Source organism: Meriones unguiculatus, chromosome 1 (genome assembly GCF_030254825.1).
Source record: "Meriones unguiculatus strain TT.TT164.6M chromosome 1, Bangor_MerUng_6.1, whole genome shotgun sequence".
Lineage (NCBI taxonomy): Eukaryota > Metazoa > Chordata > Mammalia > Rodentia > Muridae > Meriones > Meriones unguiculatus.
This window is the reverse complement of record NC_083349.1, coordinates 194,138,937-194,162,605: the sequence shown is the minus strand read 5'-3', so window position 1 is coordinate 194,162,605 and position 23,669 is coordinate 194,138,937. Positions and strand designations below refer to the sequence as shown.

At 39.2% G+C, this 23,669-nt stretch overlaps 1 protein-coding gene across 11 annotated transcripts in view; it reads left to right on the top strand.

Annotated features, from left to right (window-relative positions):
• Nucleotides 1–23,669, top strand: part of Neo1 (neogenin 1) — a 179,217-nt gene that overhangs the window by 134,894 nt on the left and 20,654 nt on the right. For 4 of the 11 annotated variants that reach the window (XM_060375132.1, XM_060375095.1, XM_060375122.1 and 1 more), the window contains exons 15-23: nt 706–900; nt 7,150–7,245; nt 9,812–10,035; nt 10,121–10,259; nt 12,400–12,507; nt 13,775–13,969; nt 14,580–14,612; nt 17,543–17,611; nt 23,081–23,228. In XM_060375132.1, coding sequence (XP_060231115.1) covers nt 706–900; nt 7,150–7,245; nt 9,812–10,035; nt 10,121–10,259; nt 12,400–12,507; nt 13,775–13,969; nt 14,580–14,612; nt 17,543–17,611; nt 23,081–23,228 — 1,207 coding nt within the window. The remainder of the gene's footprint in view (nt 1–705; nt 901–7,149; nt 7,246–9,811; nt 10,036–10,120; nt 10,260–12,399; nt 12,508–13,774; nt 13,970–14,579; nt 14,613–17,542; nt 17,612–23,080; nt 23,229–23,669) is intronic. The other 7 variants (XM_060375121.1, XM_060375138.1, XM_060375105.1 and 4 more) reach the window with 3 other exon arrangements.

Below are 23,669 nucleotides of genomic sequence, written 5' to 3'. Positions count from 1 at the left end.
TGTAAGGATTAGCCACATTGATTGTGCCTATATTTGATTTCCAGCTCACTTTTTCCTGAGTCCTGGAGACATTGTACTTTTTCTCACCTGTTTGTTCAATAATTAACTCCAGATGGTTATATGTAGGCTTTTTTAACTGACAATGCTAGATTTGGGGACATCAGAGACCTGTATTTTTATTCTATGTTTCAAGTAAGGTAACAATTTATGTCTTGAGTATACATGAAATATATACATGAATATACATGAAAGATATCTTAAACTGCCACCTTTTAAAACCTGTTAGTTAACAACGCAATCAGTTGTGGCTTCAGTGTCTTGTTTTGGATCGTTGATTATCTAGAGAAATAAATAATTGGTACCATTGCTGTACTAAGATATTTGATCGGCCTGTTGACAGCAGGTTTCTGTGTGTTGTTCTACCTTTGTGATTACGCCTGTAGAATTTAGGAAATGGAATAAGCAAGATTTTGGGTTTCATTTTCTTCTTAGAAAAAAAATAAAACCATGGACCAGATTTTACTGTAGCTATAGCTACACTGTAGCTGTAGGTTCTCTTTGAAGTCTTGGCTCAAAGAGGCGGGGGGGGGGGGGAATTTCTTAAAAGCCTAAATATTTTGACAGGAGCTAAACATCCTTTCCCAAAAGTAAGAAAACATCCTACAGGAAGTACATCTTATTTTCCTTTTCTTCTTTTCTCCTCAGAAACTCGTGTTCCTGAAGTGCCTAGCTCTCTTCATGTCCGTCCACTTGTTACCAGCATCGTGGTAAGCTGGACTCCTCCAGAGAACCAGAACATTGTGGTTCGAGGTTATGCCATCGGTTATGGCATTGGCAGCCCTCATGCCCAGACCATCAAAGTGGACTATAAACAGCGCTATTACACCATCGAAAACTTGGGTATGTGTGCCAAATAGAAGAGATAATCATACATGTGATTTTTTTTAATTATTACATTATAATTTTATTTTACAGAAAAATTGTGGCACTTGTGGAGTACAGAATTTTTCTAGATTTTTCTTAGACTCTTCACCCAGATTACACAGCATTAACATTTTTCCACATTTCCTTTATCCTTTTTCGTTTTCCTTTATATACATTTCTTCTGAAACATACAAAAGTCAGTTGCAGACATAACTCTTACTAATAATTAACTTTAACATGAAATTCTACTAAAAATGTTCTAAATAGCCTACTTACTGAAATAAAGACATTAAAATTAAGGTAGAATTTTCATATTTGGTATATTTCTCACCATTGTTCTTTATGACAAAAGAAAAATGCTGTTTTCTGTTTCAGGATCAGTGTTGAGTATAGTTATCATGTCTCATTAGCCTTTGTCTCATTAGCCAGGTCTGTGTTTTATTTTGTTTTGTTTCCTGACCTTGGTGAATGACATTTAAAAATACATATGCAGGCCATTTATGTCCCTCAAAATAAGTTTGTCTAACATTTCTGTATTACACCTGGGTTTACACACTTTGGGGAGGAATGACGCAGTGTTGGGTTTTTTGGTGTCTCACAGTAGACACACAGGATGATATCCAGCGCTTATTGTCACTTTCTTTTGTAATTAATGTTTCAGATTTTTGCAAATATCTTGTTTTCTATCAAACTCACCTACTAGTTTTAGCGTATATATATAGTAGGTTGTTACCAGTGTGCCTCTTAAGGAAGATTCCACTAGGCTCTTTTATTATACAAATTGGAAAAACTAATTCTAAAATTTATTTTTAAAAGCAAAAAAACCAAAATAGCTATTTTTGAAAAAGAAAAAGTTGGAAAATACATGCTACTTGATGATAACTTACTAAGTTAAAATAATGAAGATTCTGTGTGATAATGATACAAAGCTAGAGGTTGTACATTAATGGGATGAATCAAAGCCCAGAAATAGATCAGCACCTAATATTAATATGGTCAGTTGATTTTTAGCAAAAGTAACGAAGCCATTCAGTATGGAAAGGGTATCTTTCTAACTAAGGACATGGGAATAACCGAATGTCTGTTTGGAAGTGGGAAAAGAAACCTGGTTTCTTATCCTGTACCATACCAAAAACAAGACAACACCTAAATACAAAAGCTGAACTATAAAATCTCTAGAAGAAAACATAGAAAAATTATTTATAACCTTGGGATGGACAAGAACACTCAAAGAACAAGATAGCACAAACCATAACATTGATGAAGTGGGGTCGGTGAAATGGCTGTGAGTAAAGCACTTGCTGACAGACTGAGTTCAGTCCCCCAGGATCCACAGCAGGGGAGAACTAACTCCTGCAATTCACCCTCTGAACTCTGGCCCACACACGCACGCATGTACACACAAATAAACAAATAAATAAGTAAATGTGCTTTAAAGTTTTTAATTGACAAAGCCATTTCATTAAACAAATTAATATAGATTTTTATGTGTATGGGTATTTTGCTTTTATGTATACCTGTTCATTACCTATATGCAGTGTCCATTGATCAGAAAAAGGGCATTGGGATACCCTTTTGGATTCCAAAAGGGGCATTAGAATAGGAGTTAGAGACAGTTGTTAGCTGTCATGCAGGTGCTGAGAATCTAACCTTAGTCCTCTGCAAGAGTGGCCAGTGCCCTTAACTTCTGATCCATCTCTACACTCAATCTTTAATCAAAAATTTAAACTTCTGCTTTTGAGAAGACATCAATAAAAATGAAAAGGCAAGTCACAGATACCAAGAAAATAACAGCTATCCAAATTTTTGACAGAGTTTGAGGCTAGGCTATATAAAAGTTTTTACAACTCAGTAAAAAGAAAACCCAGTCAAATGGGTAAAGGGTTTAGATAGATGCTGTGCGAAAGAAGACGTCTGAGCGGGCAGTAAAGATGGACGGTGATCAATAAAGAAGATAATACAGGTGGGAAACAAGCATGTGAAAAGATGCTCAGCACTATTAGTTGGCAGAGAATTGCAGTGAAATACCACTGTATAGCCTCTAGATTTCTCACATTTGCTGTTTAAAAAGCTGATAGTACAACTACCGTGTGAAATAGAGGGTTCTTATAAAGTTAGCCATATAATTTAGCAATCCCACTCATACTTAACCATGAAAAACGAAAACGCATGCCCACTTAAAGGCTTGAAAAAAATCCTTACAGGAGCCTCAATAGGGAAATAATGTAAATTTCTATCAATTAGCTAATAGTAAATTGCACTATATCTTTGTCATGGAAACTACTCAGTAATTAAAATGAATTGCCTATCAGCACACTTAGCAGCAGAAATGAGTGTAAGAAGTGTGCTGAAAAAAAGCCAAACAGATACAGTGTGTTGTGTTTTTATGGTATTAAAAACAGGCAAAACTTAATACAGTGACAAAAATAATCATCAGTGATTTCATCCTAAGTACTAGGAATTGATGTTAAGAACATAGCTACTTAAATGACCTAATTTCTCTACTTAGGTATTAATTACATGGGGATATAAATTTATCAAAACTTACTATTTCTTTAAGTACATTTATTTTATGCTAACTGTATCTCACAGTTAATTTTAAAAGCAAAAAATCAGAAATACTACTTTCTTATAATAATGAATTATGGACCAGCAAGATGACTGTCTTAGGGTTTCTATTGCTTCAACAAAACAACATTACCAACAGCAAGTTGGGGAGGAAAGGGTTTACTCAGCCTACACTTTCATATTGCTGTTTACCGCTGAAGGAATCAGGACAGGAACTCAAACAGGGCACAGTCCTGGAGGCAAGAGCTGACGCAGAGACGGTGGAGGGGCGCTGCTTACTTGCTTGTTTCCCATGGCTTGTCAGCTTGCCTTCTTAAAGAACTTGGGACCGTCAGCCCAGGGTTGGAACCAATCGTCCTAGGCCGGACCCTCCGCCATCAATAACTAATGCAGAAAATGCCTTACAGCTGGATCTTATGGTGGCGTTTTCTCAAGGAGGGTTTCTTCCTTTCAGATACCTCTAGTGTATGTGTCATAAGACTAGCCACACAACGACTCAGCAGTACAGGTGTTTGCCTCCAAGCCTGACAATCTGAGTTTGATTCCTAGGAACCACATGGTAGGAGAGAGCCGACCTGACACATTGTCTTCTGACAGCATACAAGTGCTGTCGCATGCGCATGACTGCTCACATATGCACGCACACACACAAATAAAAATTACTTTTCAAGTTAATATAATAGTAATAATATAATGAATTGATTTGGGTGGGCATAAGTACCTTTCCAAATTGTATTTTCATTGTTAATATTTCTCTGAAAGACTTACCTCTTCATTGATAATCTCTGCTAATGAATTTTTTTATTCAAACCATTGCTTTGTAAACATCTTTCCTAAGAATAGCTTTAAGTGCCTGACAAATGAGTTACCAGATCTTTTATGGAAGAAAATAAGCAATAGTTTATAAATACAATGTCAAAAACAAAATATACTTTCTGGTTTTCCTTCCAAAGAGAGACAGATCAGCTGAACCCAGGAGGCTTCTTCTCTACATGAGAAATCTTACAAGCAAGTGTTGGATAGCAAAACCAAAGCTTTTCAGTGGATAAAAATTTCCCTGTGATGACCAGCCTCCTACTCTTTCTCTTATGAGACTTCTAAGATAAAAGTCCTTTGCATTTCAGTCATGACTTAGTCCTTGGCCTTCTGGAACTTTCAGTCTAGGGGAGAAGCAAAGCAAATTTCTCCATTTGTTGACCACAGCTTTTCACACAAAAGTGAAAGACACACACACACACACACAAGAAACAATGAAGTCGCTAAAGTGAAGTGTGTTCAGAGAAAGGAAAGCTGAAGAAGGTGCATAGAACAGTCCATAAAGAAGTCCATTTGGGGCTTGAAAAGGTTAACCAGGTTAGTATGATGCAAAGTGATCAGAAGGAACGTAGAGTGTGCAGCAGAGAGCAGTAGACCGTTAGAAAAGAGGTGTGTGTGTTGAGAAACAGGGAAAACAAAATTTGCTTGGCTTGAAGTAAAATGTGTTTATTAGTCTAATTTAATTCAAGATTCATAAAACAGTGGAAGAAGCAAGCCCGAGATGAAGAAGTTGATTTAGGAATTTATTCCTCAACCGTAAGCTCTCTTCTGACCTTCGTATATACAAGCATCTGCCCACTAGACATTTGCATCTGGATGTAGCACATATTCCATCTGACTCAAATTTCAAGCTAGAGTTGATTCTCTTTGACCAGATTTTTTTTTAATCATTTAACAGATGATTAATGAACACCTACAATGTCTCAGACATTGTATAGAGAGAAAGCAAAGAAACATACATTACACAGCTAATAGAAACAATACAATCCAAAAATCTCTGAGAACTGATCATGGTGGCACGCAGGTGTAATCCTAGAGGTCAAGTAGAGGCAGAAAGATCAAGAGTTCAAGGCCAGCCTAGCTACAGAGCACATTCAGAGCTGGCCAGGTCTGCATGATACCCTGTCTCAGTAACCCTAGATGATGATGATGATGATGATGATGATGATGATGATGATGATGATGATGATGATGTTTACAGTGCTAAGGAGGAATGGGGTGATAGAGCTGATGTAACTGGAGGGGTTACCAGTGTAGGATAAATCCTTGTGAATGGACAGGTTGATCTGTGTATGGGCAGAGGATAAAAAGTATCCTCACGATAGAGAGCAGAGGTGGCCAGCAAAGAAGCACTGAGAACAAGGAGGAAATACTGAGAAGGAGAATCAACAAGACTTGATTGTTTGCCAGGAAGAGAGGTCGTAATGCCTCTGAGGCTTCTGTCCTGAGCGTTAAGATTGACAGGGCTGTGGAGGAGTCTGAAGTAGAGAAAAGAGCATGAGGAAAAGGAAAGATTTGAGGCATCTCAGAGCAAGTGCCAAAGAGTCGGAGGTAAAGGCCTGGTTTCCAAAAGGCATGTCTGTATTAAAAGGATGTGTTTGCAGGTAATAGCCTTTTCAAGCTAGTCAAGCCAAGGAGACAAATGAGAGGGAGTACAGAGAGTGCATAATGTGCCTAGAATAAACCTCAGTATTGTGTGTTATGACTGCTCTGGCTCTGTCCCCGTCTCAGTGAATGACACTCGGCTCTGTTGTCCAGTCATTTTTCCTTGCCACTCAAGTAGCAAATTGTGTTGACCCCGTTTCTTATTTCTCTTTGGTATGGGAATACTAGATGCCTTGATATATTACCCTTTTTTATGTGGAGAGTGGATGGAACACCAAGTAAAAATCAATTTCGAGTTTTTGAAGTAATATAAGCTACATAAGCTATGACCACCCTGGAGAAGTTCAACTGCCACAGAATTTAATGGAATAGGAACCCACCTTTTTACTTATGAAACGAACTTTGGAGTTACCCATACTAAACATTGTCTGAATCAGACATGTGATGTCAGTATCTTCCGCTTCCCTCAGTGAAGGTGAATGCTGTTCCACCTGTTCCTTAATCCCCTCTCTCTGACTGTAACACGAATCCTCTGGAGCAGTGCTTCTCAACCTTCTTACTGCTGCGACCCTTTAATAGAGTTCCTCACGTAGTGACCCCCAACAATAAAATTATTTCCACTGCTGCTTCATAACTGTAATTTTGCTGCTGTTGTGAATTGAATCTTCTGATATGCAGCTCTTTGGGGGTCGAAACCCACAGTTTGAGAACTACTTACTGCCCTTAGATTGTTCTCTTAGTCTCCATGCAGAATTGCCATTAGGCTGTCAAATCCTGGGTCATGTCATGTCTAACAAAGACGTTAACTGTGCTAGATTAGAAGGGTCCCTGGAATGTTGAAGACATTTAGCACTCTCAAGTTATCTCCTGTTTCTCTACCTTAGCTGTGTGGTCAGGGATGGAAGGGGTTTGATTTCAAGCTACACTTGAAGGCTCTGGCAACAAAAGCCTTCTATCATACAGTGAACACCTTGAACTTTAGTAGACTCCGGGAGAGGAGGAATAGTCCACATCCACCCTGAAGACCAAACCCAGGAAATTGATAGAACCTTTGTTTTTATTATATGTGCTTCTATCTGTATGTCTCTTCATATCCCAAAATAAGTAATCCTGTTAAAAAAAAAAAAAAGAAACTATAAACCTTTCTTAAATTTTTTCTGCAATTAGATAGACACTTTTATTTTATAAAATCCTATAGAAATCATTTTGAAAACTGTTTTGACTTCTTTCCCTCAGATCCAAGCTCTCATTATGTGATCACTCTGAAAGCATTCAACAACGTTGGCGAAGGCATCCCCCTCTATGAGAGTGCTGTGACCAGGCCTCACACAGGTAGGCTGTCCTGTCTGCACTCTGCCCAGCTGCCTGTGTGCAGCACGACCCGGGTCTCCTTGAAGGGTGTTCATGAAGGAAAAACACATGGCAGCCTGGAGCGCAGGCTTGAAATGAGTGATGGACTGGCTTTCTACGCACAGAATTGCTGGTTCCTGTTTTGCTTTTTTAAACTATTAAGTGTACCGTGTAAGTCATTCTCCGTAGATGTATACTTTTTAAAAATATGTTAGAATCTGAATGCATAGTTTTGAGAGAATTAACAGTAATTTTTTATCTTTTAGATATGTTATAACTACAATGAGTGAAAAGTGAAAGACACACACACACACACACACACATATATCCATAAGATTATTTAGATTGCACATCACAGCAATAAGTGTGTATGTTTGGTGAAGCAAATATTTGTTTATAGTCAGATATCTGAGTTACTTAGGGAAGCATTTTTTTCTGTTCCCTTTGTTAAGTTCATGTTTATATAAAGGGGTAAAGTCAAGGGCACTACCCATTTGATCAGTTATATTTATTATAACAAGTCAGTAATCACTATTGTCTTTATATTTACATATCTCCAAAACAATATAAATGTAAAATTTCTGTACTGCTATAAAACTCCTGACTTAGATCTGAATGAGAAAATTTATTGATGTCAGTATAATAGAGTTGTGAACTTTTTAACAGTCCTAGAACTGGTGAGATGGCTCAGTGGTAAAGAGCGCGTGTTCTTCAGAAGACCTGGATTGCATTCCCAGTACCTTCGTGGTGGCTCAGACACATCCATAGCTCCAGTTTCAGGAATCAACTCTTTCCTCTGTCCTCTCAGAGCACCTAGCTCACACATGGTGCACATACACACATGTGAACAAAATACTCAGACATCATTTTAAAGAGTCCTAAATACAAAGGGATTTCTTTTTATAAAAGCATTTCTCCATTTATTGACCACAGCTTTTGTTGACCACAGCTTTGAGTCAGTATTGTAAGCTGTCTTCAGGATGCTTTAAGTAACTAACTGTACGGATTTGACGGTGTTCTTATTGAAAGATAGTTCTGTCTCAAAGCTTCTGCTTCGTACCAGTGTTGTTGCTCTTGTTTGATAGTTTTGCTCTGTGTACCTATAACTTGCAAGTTCTGTGAAAAATAGTTTCAGTGTTCCAGAAAAAAATATTAAAAAAGTGACCTTTACCTTCTTAAATTGGACTACAATAGAAAAACAATTATTTTTTTCATGTGGTTTAAGAATGCAGAAATATTATGAATATACAAAGAAATGCTTTTAAGCCATTTGACAATAGTTATTTTACTCAAGAGTTGGCACATATAAGATGTTCCTTAAAGACTGATAATTATTTCTGCATCTGAAGGTTCATTATCTGTAACTAATTAGTATGTATTCTGGTGGTCTTAGGACAAAGCCCTGTAGCCTCTTTACTGTCACTATTCATTGTGCAGGAAATACATACAGGAAGACTGGCATGTTAGTCTTTCAGACTTTGTTAATTGACTTTGTCAATTTAGATTTTTAGTTATATATAAAACCAGTTACTATAACTATATGGGGAAACAACATTTAATACCTGAACTTTTAAAATAAATGAGTATGTGTTTTTAGAAAACCTGGCTAGGAGTTGGAAAGACCCAGAGGTCCTGCTGTACTGAACTCTAGCTGTAGTCCTTAGCGACCTTTTTTTTTTTTTTTCACTCACTCTGGCCTCTGTTTTATAATAAAGAGTGTGATGGCTGCATAAAACATAGCTCAAGTACATTCTCTCCTTCATCGAACAAGTACTGTGATCTCTAAAATTCGTCAGTGCTATGCCACTTGGATCTATGATATTCATGGCATTTTCCTTAACTCATGGGGACTTGTTCACTACCTCATTCTGACTCCTAGAGAAAGTACAGACGGTTCAACATGGCATCAGTTTACTTTCTCTTAAGAAACAGGAGTCTTTGGATAGATTCATCTATGAGCCATTTCTCTACTTCCTCTACACTCACGATATCAGCAAATCTAAATTGGCTTACCCACAGACGTTCAGCTTTGAGAGACGAATCTTCACACATTCAATGATGGGTACTAATAACTCATGTCCCAAGATGCAGCCATATTTACTAGAATGTCACATAGACCATGAGCTTTATATTGCTTGTTCAGAAATTATACTCTGGGTTTTAAGAGCAGTTTTTGTTTTCTTATCCTTTTTTGGCAGCAGGTAATATTTTCAGGTAATTAGAAAAAATTCAAGTATTTATATGTTAACATGATCACTCAGTTATTTTATTTTTAGAGTATATTCAGAGTATGGTTGACAGTATAGTTAAGTACTAATTTGCTTAACATTTTCCTGCAATTTTTCCTTAAAACACACACACACACACACACACACACATACATACAGTAGAAGTATTCTTCTGAATAAATGAGGGCTGTCTATTAACTCTGGATTTTCTTTCTTTTTCTCCGTTTCTCATTTTTCATTCCATTATATTCCATTACATTCCCTTTTATTTTTGTTTATGTTAAAATGTCACCTCCCTTTCTTAATTACTTTTTACCCAGACACTTCTGAAGTTGATTTATTTGTTATTAATGCTCCATACACTCCAGTGCCAGATCCCACTCCCATGATGCCTCCAGTGGGAGTTCAGGCTTCCATTCTGAGCCATGACACCGTAAGGATCACATGGGCGGACAACTCCCTGCCCAAACACCAGAAGATTACAGACTCCCGCTACTACACAGTCCGGTGGAAGACCAACATCCCAGCAAACACCAAGTACAAGGTACTGAGCGAGCGTTTGCCTTGAGTGAAGAAAGCTAATCAGTGCTGTTCTCTTGGTTTAAAGTTCTTGATTCCTACTTTTCCAGAATGCAAATGCAACAACTTTAAGCTATTTGGTTACTGGTTTAAAGCCAAATACGCTATATGAATTCTCTGTGATGGTGACCAAAGGGAGAAGGTCAAGCACATGGAGTATGACAGCTCATGGGGCTACCTTTGAATTAGGTATGTATAGTGCAGATCCGTGCTGCATGGCATCTCTTCTCTTTGTACACTGTGAAAGCCTGTGGGTGTTCACCTGTTGTTGTGCCACGCTCTCAGCCTTCTCAGGGACACCTTACCACCTGCTTCTACAAAGCAGAGGTAGTGCACATACTGACATCTCTCTAGGGCCCAGTGGACTGCTGCATTTGAGTTGGGTTTGCTGTTTCAACTATTGTGGATTTTTGGGTCACTTTGCCAAAATATTAGCAAATAGTGTATTAGTATAATGCAAGCCAGACTAGGTTTTAGAAATTACAAGGCTTGAATCTCAGTTTCTTCCATCTTGGGTGGGGTGACTTTTCTACTTTAGAAGGTTATTCTAAGGTAAAATGAGGGACAGATGGAAAAGCATGTGGATAGACACAAGAGATTATTGTCATTAATCCTGCTTCACTGGTAAATTGAAATTGAAAAAACTGGAGTGACCTGCCCTTGACCAAGCAGTTGCCCAGCTGTGCTTGCCCAATCTGAACACCTTACTGGGTAGCCCAGGGCTTTCTTGGAAAGCAGCTCTATAAGATTCTTCACTGAACTAGCCTTTGGTGTTTGTAAGTACAGAGTACACGTGAGGGAGATAGCTAAGTGGGTGAAGACTGCCAGCCCTGAGATAGTTTGCTTTTGCCAGGTTTTAAGTCTGTTCTTTCACTTCCCTTTGGCCTTCCTGGCGTAAGGATATGAGTGACCTTGGGAATTTCAGTGTATTCTGGCCTATTTCTGTGCATGATGAAAAACTAAACTTCCACATTCCCTATGAACTAACATTGCCCTTTTTGCACAGTTGCTTGGGATTTCTACAGGGAAGGGGGTTAGACTGGGGAGCTAGGAATATAGTATATAAAAGAATAAATAGCTATCCATTTGCTTTCTTTTCTGTTTGTTCTGTTTGCTTCCTTGCTTTCTGTTTTGGTTCTGACTTTGTTTTGAGACAGGGTCTTACTGTGTAGCCCTAGCTGGCCTCAAACTCACTCTATAGGTGAAGATGACATCCAACTCCTGCCTGCCTCTGCCTTCAGAGTGATGGAGCTAAGGCAAGTGCCACCACACTCAGCTCTTCTATTTTTTTATTAAAGTTTTTTTAAGATTTATTTATTTAGTTATTATGTATACAGTGTTCTGTCTGCATGTGCACTGGCACCAGATCTCATTATAGATGCTTGTGAGTCACCATGTAGTTGCTGGGAATTGAACTCAGGACCTTTGGAAGAACAGCCAGTGTTCTCAACCTCTGAGCCATCTCTCCAGCCCCCAGCTCTTCTATTTTATAATAATATCTTTTTGCTTTACTTTCAGCCTATTGACTATTAAGAAAAAATATTTATTTTCCCTTAGGATGTTTGTTTTACTAGGTTTTTCCATCTTCTATTGATACTCCAATGTTTTAGGAAGTATCAAGTTTGAGGGAATACTTGAGCATTTTCCTACTTGTACATTACATTAAAAGTTCTTAGGTATAATGTAGAAAAGCCATTTTCTTTTGTAGGCTTTTCTGCTACATGAACAGCTTTTATTTATATCAGTAACAGCAGCATTTGTGGTATGCTTTCACTGTAAGCTTAAAATGAAAAATACCAAGTTGTAAATTTCTTCTTAGAGGGAATTGAGCTTTTAAAAGCCATATTTGACTTGAAGAGCCAGTTCTGTAAGCAAGAGAGAAAACTATTTAACACTTTAAAATGTCCTACCAAATAAGCCAAATCAGGTGAGAAGGAGCAGTCTGGGACCAGTTATGTAACTGCTCTCAGTTTTGGTGCCCTGACCTCACAACCAGGGACAGTAGCACCTGCCCCTCTAGGTTGTCATAGCCTTGAGATGCTGATTGTATAATGTCTTACAGTAGTGTGTGCTTGGAATCAGTGACATTGTTTCTCCTGAGCCCATATACCTGACTCCCAGCCCACGGGCCCATGACCTGTCCTCATGATTTCATTTTTTCTTTGATACTTTGTGTAGTCTTCTTTTTATTACATGTGGTTGGTCACACATAGACTTTTATGATTGAAGCCAGGGGAGTTTGTCTTTCTTCTATATACTTGGTGCCTTATCAGTGAAAGAGATGGAAAATTGAATTATATTGAAATGAATAGTATTTGTTATTTTTTAGTTCCTACTTCTCCACCTAAGGATGTGACGGTCGTGAGTAAAGAAGGAAAACCTAGAACCATCATAGTGAACTGGCAGCCTCCCTCTGAAGCTAATGGCAAGATTACAGGTGAGATGCTTTAGACTGTCACTATTCCAGGCAAGCACTGTGCCGTCAGTAGACGTGGAAGTGTGAGGTGAGCGTGGTCAGTGTGTGGGATTCAGTGACTCATGTTGGTCTTTTAAATTGAAGCAAGGATGTGCGGTCTGCCCAGAGTAGCATGGAATTGGGTGGCCAGTGGTTCTGCTTAACAATATCTGGTAGAGATGGAACATGCCTTTTTTCTACTGCAGCTCGATGGGCATGTTTATTTTCCATAAAGCTATTCACTCCCCAGGTAACTTGCTTTGAACTTGTGTGTCTAATTCTACGGGGAATTACTAGTCCATATAAACTATGCTCTTCTACTTTTAAAGCCCCAATCTATCATGTCTCATCAGGACTGGCTGCATTGTCCTCCTCTGTGGTCTGGTAAGGCTGCTCCCCACTTAGGGGGAAGTGATCAAAGAGCCAGCCACTGAGCTCATGTCAGAGATAGTCCCTGTTCCTCTTACTAGGGAACCCGCTTGAATACTGAGCTGCCATGGACTACATCTGTGCAGGGGTTCTAGGTTATCTCCATGCATGGACCTTGGTTGGAGTCTCAGTCTCAGAAAAGACCCCTGGGCCCAGATTTTTTTGGTTCTTTTGCTCTCCTTGTGGAGCTCCTGTCCACTCCAGGTCTTTCATCTCCCCCTTCTTTCATAAGATTCCCTGAACTCTGCTCAAAGTCTATGGTTTTCAGCATCTGCTTTAATATCCTGCTGGGTAGAATCTTTCAGAAACCCTCTGTGGTAGGCTCCTATCCTATTCCCTGTTTTCTCCCTCTTCCGATGTCCTTCACATTTGCATTTCTGAATGAGGATTGATCATCTTACCCAGGGTTCTCCTTCTTGCATAACTTCTTTAATTTGTCTTTTAAAACCTTAAACAGAACATCACATTTTTGCAGTCTGGATCGGGAAGGCTTACGTTTGTGAGGCTTCGTGATGCGTCTGTGGGAATTGAGTGCCCCCTGGTGGAAAATCTGGTCTTTGTGGCCTCCCCCACTCTTAGAGCTTTGTCAGAGGTTTTCCACTATGTGGTGCATTTATTTATTTTTTTCCTCCTAGGTGACTATGGTTGGAGCTAATTCAGCATGTCATACTATTGCTAAGTCTCAGAACTGCATTATTTTAAATCTCTAGGCCCTCAGGATGCTTTATTCAGATACTATATCATAGGCATTTATTGACTTCGTGATTGCAAAAAGAAAAGCAGTAATGGCATCTCTTTTCCTATTAATTGCTTTGGGCAGGTTACATCATCTATTACAGCACAGATGTGAATGCAGAGATACACGACTGGGTTATTGAACCTGTTGTGGGAAACAGACTGACTCACCAGATTCAAGAGTTAACACTTGATACACCATACTACTTCAAAATCCAGGCCCGGAACTCAAAGGGCATGGGACCTATGTCTGAAGCTGTCCAGTTCAGGACACCTAAAGGTAAAGCTCCGTGACCCAAGGGTTTTAGTGTGTTATCTGAAGAGTGGATCTGCAGCACATAGAGACTGTGGGTAATGTGGAAAACGCTGGTAATGAACTCGCCAGCCTCACCATAAAGACTTCCAAAGGATTCCTTTCCTACTCACTGGCTGCCAAACCGGTAATCTCCCAGTCCACATAGAAGGGAACTTTGGTTCTACCTATCTGGGCAAAAGAATTGCTGTGATCTCTTAGTTTTCATCAGAGAAATCAGATGTGATTCTTTTGGTTTCCATAGAGTTATATTGCACATTGTTGGGACAGATACTCTTTTTCAACACATTCAGGCTCTTAACATAGAAAAGCGTATATGTCAACTTTTGTAGAGAACAAGATTGGAAGGGGCTCAAGAAAATAAATACAAAACAGTAAGCCAGGCAAGCTTAGGCCAATAAAATTAAGTTGGGTACTGAGTCTGTGGAGATGTGGAAACCTAAGTTTCTTTTCTAGTGTCAACTTATTTAGAAGTTTGTGGGAATTTTATTTTTTTCCTTTAAAACTTCTGTCTGTCCATCTTCAAAGCTGGTGATCCTTGCTCTTGTTTCCTCTTCCCCTGTGCTTGGCCTGTCAGCGGACTCCTCTGATAAAATGCCTAATGACCAAGGTAACTGAGTAGATGGCCTCTCTCTCTCTCTCTCTCTCTTTCACTTTCATTTTGTGACCTGTTAGCTTTTTGTTTCATTTTTATCCCCGAAAATCAATATCATGTGTTAAAAACCACACATGTACTTACTGGCCAAAGTAGAGTTGAATCCATATTTATAGCCCTTGGGATATCTAAAAAGCTAAGGGATTTACTTAGAAGATAAATTCTGTGGTGGAAGAAAATTGAGTTGAATAAACTCAGGATTGGCCTTAAGTGAAAAATCAGGTTATCCTTAGATGTTAAGATGCTACAGTCAGAAGCAGTGATAAGCATCCGAGGCATAAAATGACCAGTGTGCCAACCTTTCATATTTATAGCATTTAAGGTTTTATTTCTTTAAGTGAAAAGTTAATATTAAATTCAGCAAATACCATATTTTCCTTCTAGCAGACATGAATCCTGTTAAATACATGCTTATCTGTGACCAAGGGTTTCTTATTTTTCAATATGTTAATTTTCAGCTCTTTTTCTATTTCTTTTTTTAAGTATTAAGTCAATTTTTTAAAAAACTGACCGTTTTTATAGAAGGATAAAAAGTGTGTGGCATGGGCATTCCACAAGCATGAGCCGTGATGTCACTGGTCTTGAAATCGTCGGTCGGCATTTTTTTTCATTGTAATTGCTCTGGTGTCATGGTGGCTGTACTTTGTGATTTTGGTCTCTAAGAAGTCAGCTAAAGATAGATTTCCATACTGAAGAAGAATAACAAAAGTAAATTTGATAATTGCTCTTGTAGTTTAAGAATAGTAAGCAGAAATACAAGGTTTTTGTGTCTTGGTTAATGCAAGAAAGAGTCGAAACTTGAAGTACTGAGTTTCCTGGCTTTGGACATATGTTTGTATTCAGTAAGTCTTTTGTTGTACATCGGAGAAAACTTCAGGCATAGGTGTTTGTGGGCATGGAAGCATGAGATTTCATAATCATTACATTGTATTATATGCAGAGAATGTAAATATGCTTTACTCTTTCCTTCACTTGATAACTGTTACACAACACTTTCTGTCCCATACCTCTGCTGTTCAAAATTCTTCACCTGATGGTATTTTGGGTACCAGACTCATCCTTTGAACTTCTTGTTTATTCTTTAAATGTTAAAAAAAATGTTGGGAAATACAGGAATATAAACAAACTAAAATCTTGGCAAACAAAGCGTGTTCACTGGCAGTTTTTGTTTGTTTGTTTGTTTGTTTATGTGATGAAGTGCTCTGGAAAGTTTAGTTTAAATGTAGGTACATGATGACCATGAACATTTAAATGTGAAGAACCCTAAAACGCTGAGCATCTCTGCCAAGTAGATTTTTGCCTGAGCTACTAGCGTATGAAGAACACCTGGAGTATTGATGTGTGTAGGGTGTCACTTGGGAGAAATGATAGCCTCCGAAGTAAGAGGATAGAGTAACAAACATCAACAACGGGAAAGGGATCAGAGACTAAATTAAACCCTACAACATGCCCTAGAAATTCTGAGACTGTATGATAGGAGCCAAGAACTTCTATTCCTTTCTTATATAGGTTTTTGGCTTCTGAGAACATTTGAAACATATTTAGCTTCTAGATTATTAAATGCACTATTTACCGAAGTTGTATTTGGGCTTCTTTTAAAATATGGTTGTTTATAGGAGGAAAGAGGAATTAATGTTAGCGCTAATGTTTTTCAGAGATAAATTAAGCTTACACATTTCTAGTCGAGTTTTATGCTTGAAAATCTCTCTCATTAGTGTTACTAGAGCTCCACTCTTCCCTCCATAAACAGAAAGAGCATAGTCTTCCCTGAATTTATCATGTTTGTAATGGTTAACATTTTTGATCAGCTACTACACACCAAGCAGTATTTACAATGTTTCATGGTCTTAATTTCCATTTAGTCCCACAGCAGCTTATTAAAGTAGATGCCTTTAGTATCCCTGCTTTAACTTAAGGAAACAGAGGCACAAATGACTTGTTAAATAACTTGCCCAACATCAAAGTGCCACTGTGTGGTGGAGCTGATATTTAAGGGCAGTCTCTTAGGCACTGTGTGCTGGTAACTGTCAGGAGCAGCTTTCAGTTTCATTCTTGCAGGCCTCTTTTCAAGGGCTTGCTGCTGCTTTCCGGCAAATAATTGAGGAATTACTTGAATTGAGGAATATCTTTATGGAGGAATGGCTTCCCCTATGCAGTTTTACAATAACTGTGAAGAAAGAAGCTGAAACAAGAATAAGGATTATAAAACAAAACAAAGCAGGTGTTTCTGTCTCCTGAGGTCTGCTGCTGGGGAGACCCCAGGCCTGATTCAGCAGCCTCACTTATTTGAACCTGTTCTATGAAATAAGATGACAGTGACCTCTGTACACAACTAGAAGGAAGGCTTGTTTTTGTTTTATAATGCTTAGGTAACAGAAAAGAAATTGAGAATCTGGTTTGGACCTCTGCCTACCTTCCTACTCTTGCTTAGGTTAACTTTGTCTTGGAAGGACAACTTCATAATCAATACTGACACTCTGCCCAGGCCAGATGAGCATCACCAAGTCCTTTAGAGAATACAATTTTTGGTACAGGCATCAGCCTCACTTTATTCCAGTGGTTCCTTTTGTTATAAAATAATTTATTCCTAAAACTTGTCCTCTCTGAGTATCACTTCCTAAACTAGAGAAATGGGGGCTAGTCCCCCCACTTCCTGAACAACAAATTGGCAGCGTGGCCATGCCCTTGAAGCAGAGGCATCAGTCTGCAGAAACCTCCTTGCACTGAAACCTTGGCAAACAATCTATATTTGGCCATTATTTGTGTTGTTTCACTTTCATACAGAGTAGACTGAAATACTTTGTTTTTGGAAAGCACTCACTAGCTGTGCCATAGACTGCCACATCTACACGTGGGGCTTACTGACATGATTTCTTCTGCTTCAGCCTTAGGATCTGCAGGAAAAGGAAGCCGACTGCCTGACCTAGGATCTGACTACAAACCTCCAATGAGTGGTAAAGCCCTCTCTACGGCTTTTCAGCTTGCTAGGAATATTATGAAGTTCTGCTTAAACCTTTTAAATATGTTTTATAGCTTCAGTGTTGGCTCACGGCATGTTAATGTAGTTATTTTATTTAGTAGATCTAGCTTTGGCCATTTTGTGGCACATGTTTCTCCACATAGCCAGCTGGAAACAAGATTGATTCCTACTATCTCTAGAAAAGAGACTTTGGAAGGTCAGCCCTCTGGTAAGATTAGCCATCACCTGCCACAAGCCAGAGCACTGCTTCAGAATGCCAACATCTTCCTTACTGCACTGGTTTTGGCTTGGGAATTCTAGCAGAAAAATCTCTCCTTTTTTTTCCATTTTACAAGTAAGTGCCCTCAATTTATTAATACTTCCTTCTGGTGCTGGAGATATGGTTAAGAGCACAGGCTGTCTTGCAAAGGACTCGGGTTCAGTTCCCAGCACTCAAATGGAGGCTTGCAACTGTCTATAACTTTAGTCCCAAGGGACCTGCCATCCTCTTCTGGCCTGCTTTGGGCTCTGCATGAATGTGGTACACAAACACTTTCCTCCTACAGAATGTTACTCAGCATTTCTGAGTTACTTTCACACTTGGGCTCACCTCTTATTCTCCACTGTGGGAAGTAGGGAGGACATGTTGACGTATTCCCAATTAATATAGTAAAAGGATCAGTGGCGAAGTAGCATGTCTAGGGCCACCCACTAATTCTAGCATAAAACCAAAATTCAGACCTCCATTTTCTGATTGTACTTTTTTTCACTGTCATGCAGCCAAAAATGCAGGGGATTCTATGCCAGATGTAAGAGTTCAGGTAGTAAAATGTCCAAAAAGTACTTCACTAAAATTGATTTTTTTTTTCCACTGTCTTCTCACCTCTAGCTAATAGACATATAGGAATAATGTCTTACTTTCTAGCTATCTGTCTAAAGCTTATACTTCAGGGAAATCAGCTGACTTTTAGAAGAACCAGACAAACTTGTTGAGTGCTTCAACAAGTTGTGTGTGTGTGTGTGTGTGTGTGTGTGTGAGACGTTTTCTTTCTTTTTTTTAATATTTTTCTTTTTATTTCTTATGTACATTGGTGTTTTGCCTGCATGTATGCGTGTGGGAGGGGGTCACATCCCTTGAATTGGAGTTACAGACAGTTGTAAACTACCATGTGGGTTCTGGGAATTGAACGTAGGTCCTCTGGAAGAACAGCCAGTGTTCTTAACCGTTGAGCCATCTCTCTAGCCCCTCAAGAAGTTTCATACTATCTTTTTAGAGATTTCTCCTCCATGCATGTGTTATATGTTGGATTATAAAATAGTATAGTATCAAGGTTGAAATTATTTCTTTGTCTTTTTTTTTCATTCATATATCCATTTATACATTGTATTTTGAAGGTTCAGACTCCGTAGCAGACTGTAGGAGAAAGAAAAGTTTAAAAAAGTACCTGACAGAAAAGTAGGAACACTTTATTCCTGTAAAGGGGTATTATCTTTCCCATATCCTAAAAGGCTGCATAGAAAATTGGGAGCTGGAGAGACGGCTTAACATTACGAGCACTTTCTGTTCAAGTAGTAGATTTGAATTCCGTTCCCATCACTCAGTTCACGACCACCTGTAACTACTTACAGGGGATCCATTGCCCAACTCTGGCCTCCACAGGCACTCACACACATGTGCACAGACCTTCACACACATGAACATAAATAAAAATGATCTTTAGAGGGAAAAGACTGCCAAATATCAAAATAGACACCAGACTTTCTGGGAGGCTCTAGCAGCCCATGAAAGGCAAAGCAGCAGCACCTGCTCGCTGTAGGTCTCTCCCGCTGGAGGTGGAGCAGAGAGGTCCAGGTAGGTTCTAACCAGCCTGACAAAAGCCCGCACACTTAGATTGCTAAGAAATCTGGACTTTATAAATCGCATATGTAGACTGCCTGACTACCGATACACTAAGATTTCCATTTATTTAGTATCTGCTATTATTAGTCTGAGAACAGTGAAGAACTGATTGAGAGCTAAGAAGGTATGAAGCCAAGGGGATAAAGATAAAGAAGTTGTTCCGGTAGTCCAGGAGAGAAGTAAAGAAATGCATGTGATATGATCTCAGGCAGGAGTGTTGACAGCTCTTTTGGTGGCCCCTTCTTACTCTAGACAGAAGCTTTTGTCCAGCCTATATATTAGAAGTTAAATCCGGGGGGGGGGGGGGCTGGGATCAGGCTGTAAAGTGGTTAAATAAATAAAGTTAATAAATAAGTTGAATCCAAGTAAATGAAAATGTATTTGTGTTGAATGCAGAAAAATAGCCCAGGATCATCAGCCTTTAGTTTTTCAGGGTGTCCCACCTTGCAAGAATCCAGCCCAGTTGTTCAGCATTTCTGTTGATAGTAAGGTTAGGTTAACAGTTTTAAAGGCTCTAGTACTGTAGTCTTTCCCAAATATAAAAATATTATCTCATTGAAGAGTAGTATGTACAATTTTTATATTGTTACTGTATATTACAAGTTAAATTTGTGTCTGATATTCCATTGAGACCTTACATTATCATTTTAATACTCTTTTGACATACAATTGTATGTATCTGTGAACTCTATATATGTTGGTCTCAGAGTGTACAAGCAAATAATTTTTGGAAAATCATGAGCCCAGTAGGCAAAGAAAAAATAGATATAGGTATTAATCAGCGATGTCTAATGAGAGAGTAGTAGCAGGAAATAACCTATACAGTGAAATATTTAGAAATAAAATTATAAATTGAAAAAGGTAATGTTCTTTCCCAAAATTCTGAAAGTTATAATTAAACAAGAGGAATAAAAATGGAATTTGGTAGGTTGGGATGTGATCAAATATTTAAATCAAAATAGATTAATACAGCTTGCTAAGCAGACAGAGATCTCTCCTTGCCAGGTGTAAAATCTAAGTCTGTACAGTTTTAAGTTGTCTGCTTAGCTTTTTCTCAGAAATGAAGGATAAAAATGATTGAACCAAATGTAAAAGAATAAGCTCTTAAGCCATTCTAAATCAACCTCAGATTTAGCACTGTACTGAGATGTCTTTAAAATCATAGAATCAAACTTGGAAGATCAGATAATCCAGTGTTGTTGGAAGGGATTCCCACACAACGAGAAAAGGTTTGGTTTAGAAACCTAGTGGTCCTCTTACCAGAGTGGCTGGTTGGCTGGCAAGGCCTGGGATCAGACCGTCTCCGCCCCACCAGGACTGAGGTTATACTTGTACTCTATCTGCCATGCCTAGTTTTTATTTGTGTGCCAGGGATTCAGACTCGGTCATGACACTGAGCTGTCTCTCCAGCCCTGTTTCATGCTTTTCTTGATAACAGCACCTTCCACAACAGCCCCCTTCTTAAGTACTTTGTTTCTGGCTGATTGGTTGGATACTTTTGAAACAGGATCTTATTCTGTATCCCAGATGTGAGCCTGAGATTCACTGTGTGACTGAAGTCAATTTACTGCCATTTTCCTGCTTCTGTCTTCAAAATGTCAGTATTGTAGATGCACGCCACCACAAGTCTAACAGAAGTCATATGCCAGGCAAGGAACACCTCTTCAGTAGTGTTTCCTGAGCCTTCAGGCTGCGGGGGCAGGATGTGATTCAGAAGATGTTCCATCTCTGTCTGAGCACTCAGTCACTTCTCAGCACCTGGAACAGTGATGCAGCTCTGTGCTGACTGCTGCACACTGCAGTGAGGTTAGCCCACAAATCTACAGATAAGCCTCAGGGTCCTTCTGCTTCCTGTTCCCTTCTCTAGAGCCGTGGTTGCATATCAGATATCCTGCATATCAGATATTTACATTAGGATTCATAACAGTAGTAAAATGACAGTTATGAAGTAGCAATGACAGTAATTCTATGGCTAGGGGTCACCACAGCATGAGGAACTGCACTAACGGGTCACAGCAATAGGGAGGTTGAGAGCCGCTGCTCTAGAGTGTCTTCCCTTGGGCCTTTGTATGATGGGAGCTTTCTTGTCTAACTATAAGCTCAAAAGCCTCTTCTACGAGAAGTGCTTTTTAATGCATTTAATACAGATAAACAGAAGAAAACAGGTTGAATTTAGAGTCCAATTGAGTGTTCTAGAAGCTGTTTTCTGCATGGCTTGTCGACTCAGTCACTGTCTACAGGGCTGTATAGGCACAGTCTCCAGGCCTTGCTTCTCCAGTATTGTGGGGGAAAGGGACCTTATGCTTAAGACAGAGCCACATTGGATTCAGAAAAGCTTTTTTATTTTTTTATGATTTATTTACTTATGATTTATACAGTTTTCTGCCTGCATGTGTCCCTGCATGCCAGAAGAGGGCACCAGATCTTATTATAGGTGTTGTGAGCCACATATGGTTGATGGGAATTGAACTCAGGACCTTTGGAAGAGCAGACAGTGTTTCTGTCTTCTGAGCCACCTCTCCAGCCCCTCAGAAAAAGCTTTTCAACCACTTAGTCTAAGACAGCCACACAGTCGCTCTGCATTGTAGCTCCCACCCCCAGCATCCACACCTTTGCTAGTCACTGTTGCTTCTCGAATAGCTACAACAACTGGCACATAGTAACCACTTAGTAAAGAGTTGTCAAAAAAATGCATATGTACAGACCTACTTCTTGCTGAAGTTGAAGAAGAAAATGGACTCTATGTATGCACACAAGAAAAGATTATTTCTTGAATAGTGGTTTTTGTAATCTTATTACATGTTAAGGAAAACTTATTGCTTTGTATGAATATGCATTTTATATGATTTTGAAAGAAAAAAATCCCAAAGGATTTAGAAATGTTGGTTGTGAGGTGTGTGTGTGCGTGTGTGTGTGTGTGTGTGCACGTTTGTGTGTGCACGCGCACGCAGAGGCTAAGTTTTGTCCACCTTTAAAGACAGGGTCTCTCACTGGGCTACAGCTACCCAGCAGGCCGGCCTGGCTGACCCCTGAGCTCCAGTGCTCTGCCTGCCAGGGCTCCACCTGTCTTGCTTCCCCAGCACTGGGATTATAAATTTGTATCGCCATGCCCAGGTTTCTAGTGGGTTCTGGGGATGGAACTGGGGTCTTTATGCTTGCAAGACAAACATCTTACCTACTGAGCTATCTCCTCAGCCCAGCATGGGACTTTTTTAATTGAATTGCCCGTCTCGCAAGACACCAGAGATGTAAGACACTTGCTTCTCAGAGTGTATCTAAACCTTTGAGCTTAGAAAGCTCTAGAATGTCAGTTTACTTGAAGGTTTCATTGGATGCTATTCTTTGAGCAAACCTCTGTGTCAATCCTGCATATGGGGCAGACTGTCATGTTCTGAGGAACTTATCATCTAGAAATAGTTTTCTTGGATGACACCTTATGTGGTACCGTGATAACTGATAGGAAGTAAGTTAACAGGAGATACCTTGAAGGCTTGATAGAGCTGATTAAATAGGTGTTTTTAAGTCACCTAACTAATTTACGTCTGTATCCTTTTTCCTGTGCAGGCAGCAACAGCCCTCACGGGAGCCCAACCTCTCCTCTAGATAGCAATATGCTGCTGGTCATCATTGTCTCTGTTGGTGTCATCACCATTGTGGTGGTTGTGATCATCGCTGTCTTTTGTACCCGGCGCACCACTTCTCACCAGAAGAAGTAAGGATTCCTAAAATGTAACTCATAAACTTGTAGCATTACATACAAAAAAAATCAAGCAAAAGCCTATATATATATATAGGCTTTTGCTTGATTTTTTTTTTCTTCTTATGTGTTGCCTCTGTTTTTAAAGTGATGCAAAGAGTTAAAAAACAAAACATAAAGTACGTGAAAAGCCACTTTAAATGCAGTCATGCCCCACCCCTACACACCCATCAATGTCTCAGGGATCTCGAACATTGTGACAAATCCTGTAACATTTTATGGAGCTGAACTATTCCTACTCTCTACCCAGCAAAAAGATTGAACAAGACACAAGAGAAAAAGAAAACATGGAAGGAGGAGGAAAAAGAATCCGCAAGAAATGTGTTTAACAGGCTTTCGTGAGCCTCAACTAGCTCCTTAAAAAGTTTGAAAACTGAGGGGGCTGGGAAGCCAGCT